Here is a 4,101-nt window from a genome sequence, read left to right as displayed (position 1 = left end):
GCGAAGGTTAAGCCTTTGCCCTCCCCCCCCCCCCCCACACACACACACACACATCCTCCTACACCATTCCTAGCTTTCCACACGTCTCCTTCAAGTACATCGAGTTACAACACACTTACCCACATACAGTACTCTATTAACTATTAATTTCTGTGTTCGCTACACACATCCCCTTCACCCCGTCGGACCCCCTCCCAAATGCAGGAGCGCACAGTTTTTCTTTTGAAAATTGCTCTGTGTACGGGAAGGGGGCTCATAGCAGCCAGTGCAAGCACCTCTCAAGTGTTTGTTTTGGGAAAGAGAGGAGATGGGGTGGGTGTGGGGGGGGGAGGATTGGAGGGTTTATAAATACCCTCTCAGAGCTCTATAGAGTGGGCTCCAGTGGGCTCTGTTTGAAGTAACAGACTGTAGACCTGCTGGGGGGGATCTGACCTCAGTCCCTACAGAAACCCCCCCCCCCCTCCAATTCCTACAGCAAGTCGGTCAATATCTTGCTTTCTCCTTCACATGAACGCCCCTCCTTCCCCTTCTCGACTCTCCTCTTTGGTTCTTACACACTCACACACGCACACACAGACACACGCACACACACGAATACACACACTTTGTCTCACTCGCTCATCTTTTATTTTCTTGTCTCTATTCTTTCCCCGTCTCCTCTGTCTCTCATTTACACACACACGCACACACATAGACACCGAGACACGAAATGCTTACTTTTGTGCATCAGTCACTCAGTCCCCCATTGCGACTCAAACTGCATTAATATTGAATCAAACAGCAGTGTCTCCAGCTAGCAGGCAACAGCCAGTCCCGCTGCCTTGCCCTCCCCACCCAGTCCTTCTCTCACCGCAGGCTGGCTCCCTGTCTGCACTCCGCAGGATGGAAGGAATATTCCCACTGGGCAGGACGCATGGATTAGCTTTAAATCAACTTTAATATGGCAATAGAGATAGAGCTGTGGCATCGCTGCTGGTGCATAAGCTAGTTTTTATGTGTCTAAATAGTAGTTAATACAGTCTCTTGCAATAGTATTTATGCCACTTGCACCTTTTCTCGTCGTGTCTCCTGGCAACCAGAGACTTCAACTTGTTTTATTGGGATTTAATGTGACACACGACCACAAACTTGTACATATTTGCGAAGCATCTGGAAAATGTGCCCGTCTTACAAATCAAAATCTGAAAAATTCATCATGCATTTGCATTTATTCCCCCTTTTACTTTGATACAGTGAAACGTCACCTAGAGCCGGTTTGTTCTCAGTATGAATAAAGCTTTGGAAAGAGAAAATTAGTGAACAAACAGCATCATGAAAATCAACAAAAACTGTAGACGGAGTTAGGGATGGAGCTGTGAGGAAAATTAAAGCACATTTATGTTTTAAAACAAACCCTCCGAGCTTAAATCATCTCATTCTATCCTTTACCTGAATATGAAATGTAGCATGAAACAAACTTATTTAGGCATTGCTGACCTCATAAAATGCCAGACTGGATTAGAGAGAAAGTCAAAGAGGCCTCTGAAATTTCTAGAGGAGAACGACAGCGCAGGTTTGAGACTCTGCTGACAGCACGACTATTAAGATATAAATAAATATGGCCTCCATGACAAAGAAGCAAAAATAACATCATTGTTAAAAGAAACTCTGAAGAAGTCCCATTTAAAGTTTGTCGCACGCTGCATAGGGGAAGCAACTTTTTGGCCAGCTTGCAAAACAACGGCTGTGGGGGAAAGCCAATACTCACCATGAAACATGGTGGTGGCAGCATCATGCTGTAGGGATGCCTCTTTCCAGCAGGGACAGAGGAGCAGAACTGAGCTGATAGGAAAAGGAAAAAGAAAAGATTTGAGTATAGGACAGAGGTTTGTCCTTCAGCAGAAGAATTACGCTAAACAAGCAGCCACAGCTACAACAGAATGATTTGAATGAAACGTATTCATGTGTGAGAATGACCTAGTCAAAGTCAAGACCTGAATCGAACAGAGAACACCTAATAGATGACATTCCCACCCGCTCTCCATCCAGTTTGACTGATGTCGAGCTGAGGAAAACATTTCTATCTGTAAAATTTTGTTGTACATTATGATGTTTTAAAAAAAAATGAAATAAATAAATAAAAAAAAATCACAGATGCAACTGGACTAAAATTGGCTGGATACTAATATTCAACACACCTTTCATTTAACTGTCAAAAAAAAAAAAACAACAGACAACCACAGGTAATTTTTCCTCCACTTTAAAATCACACATGCCTTTGTGTTGGTAATTCCCATGAAATATCAGTAAACACTGGTGTTTGTGATGGAAATGTGACAAAATGTGAAAAAAGTCCAATTAAATCCAAAAATACATTTGCAAGGCGCTTACTTTTATTCACCTCCACCAATTCTCTTTTCGTTTTGTCGTCGTGAAAACAGTCACTGCTGTGTATTTACCTTGTTTTTTTGTCCTGTTTGTTTCTTTTCTTTCCCTCCTCTACTTTCCCGCTCTCATGGCCATCCCTCCCACCGCTGCCACCCAAACCAAGCCTGCAAGCGCAAAGAACAGGAGCAACACAAGGACCGCAACACAGCGCCCAAGAAGCAGCGTCTAGTCTTCACGGACCTGCAGCGCCGCACGCTCATCGCCATCTTCAAGGAGAACAAACGCCCGTCCAAGGAAATGCAGATCACCATCTCCCAGCAGCTCGGCCTGGAGCTCAGCACCGTCAGCAACTTCTTCATGAACGCACGCCGCCGCTGCGTGGACCGCTGGCACGACGACCACGGCGCCAGCCCCGGGCAGCCTGGGACCTCCACCACCACCTTCTCCAAGGCCTGAGAGGAGAAGGAGGAGGAATAGGAGGCCTTCAAAGAGCGCTGGGGGACCAGGCTGGAGCAGCAGGCGTCACAAGGAGGTGGCTGTGAAACCTGTCTCTGATGACCCCACCTGACCCTGGACTGCCCGGGAGGAAAAAAAACAAAAAACAAAAAAACCCTTCGTGCCATGCAATCATAATTTTTGTCAGTCAAAATCTCAAGCTCTCACCTGGAAGAAGCAGAATCTTAAGAGGTGAGGTGTGAAGTCAGGTTCACTCTGCTCTACTCACACAAGGACAATCATTGATTTAGTCTGTTTTTTTTTTTTGTTTTTTACATCTGACAAAGCAAAGAGACACCAAAGATTTGGTCATTTTCTTGGACGGTTTCTACATTTTGCCAGCCTCCTCCTTCAACTCACCTCCTTTGTGTCTGCCTCCTTTTTCACGCCCTCTCTGTGGAAGCAACAAGGGCGAAAGAACGGCAATAAATCTGACGAGACAACAGCACATAGCCTTATTATCAGTGCCCCATCCTGCACATTCACACACGGTGAGACGGCCGTCGTAAGGAAAACAGTGCAGCCTGTGGAAAAAAAAAAACAAACAAACAACAAGGCTTTCCAATTCTCTGCCTCCACCTCCACCCTTTTTATCCCCCCTCCTGTAGTCTCCTTCATTCCTCAGCCAAAGGTATTCCCTGATGGCCAGCCATTTCAGAGAGCAGCTCAGGCTGATCATACAGCAAACTAATGAATTGAAAAATGAATCGATGCAGACGGAGAAAGTGGCTCCTTGACCCCCACCTCCCCTTTCTGCCTCCTGAAGGTGAAACTCAAGACGCTCAGCAGGAGATCCTCACCTCTTCCAGGCCCAGGTTATATTTTTGCACAGATGTCAAAGGGCCTGCAGGGAGAGATGTCATTGTTACTCCGAGCCTGAGCGTATGGAGTCTGAGTTTCCCTGACCAAAAAGGAGAGGCCGGCACGATGTCTGGACATGCTCTTTGTTCTGCTGGGAGCTCGAATCAATAACTGGGAACCGAACGATGACAACAACACGCTCGGGCATCCAGCCAAACTACATTACAGCTGCATATTAAAAGAAAAAAAAAAAAAAAAAAAAAGCAGAGGAGCACACAGAAGACGACACACAAAGGCCTCCAGAGCAGCAGGCAGCAAACCAACAGCACACCACTCCGTCCTAGTCCTGTCTGCACTGGCAGAACAACAGTGCCCCCTGCTGTTGACAGTAGAGACCCGTACTCAGCAGAGTGAAAAAGAAAAAAAAAAAAAAAAAAA

At 46.0% G+C, this 4,101-nt stretch overlaps 1 protein-coding gene across 1 annotated transcript in view; it reads left to right on the top strand.

Moving 5' to 3' along the window:
- Window positions 1-3,939, top strand: part of onecut3a (one cut homeobox 3a) — a 35,727-nt gene extending 31,788 nt beyond the window's left edge. Inside the window, exon 2 of the mRNA XM_015051601.1 lies at window positions 2,531-3,939. Within this exon, the coding sequence (XP_014907087.1) occupies window positions 2,531-2,823 (293 nt within the window). The 3' untranslated portion in view covers window positions 2,824-3,939. The remainder of the gene's footprint in view (window positions 1-2,530) is intronic.
- The last annotated feature ends 162 nt before the right edge of the window (window positions 3,940-4,101 follow it).

The sequence above is a fragment of the Poecilia latipinna genome, unplaced genomic scaffold (genome assembly GCF_001443285.1).
Source record: "Poecilia latipinna isolate Pla-1442-1.1 unplaced genomic scaffold, P_latipinna-1.0 Scaffold52, whole genome shotgun sequence".
Classification (NCBI taxonomy): Eukaryota; Metazoa; Chordata; class Actinopteri; order Cyprinodontiformes; family Poeciliidae; genus Poecilia; species Poecilia latipinna.
The sequence above is the reverse complement of the archived record's forward strand: the minus strand, read 5'-3'. Positions and strand labels throughout refer to the sequence as shown.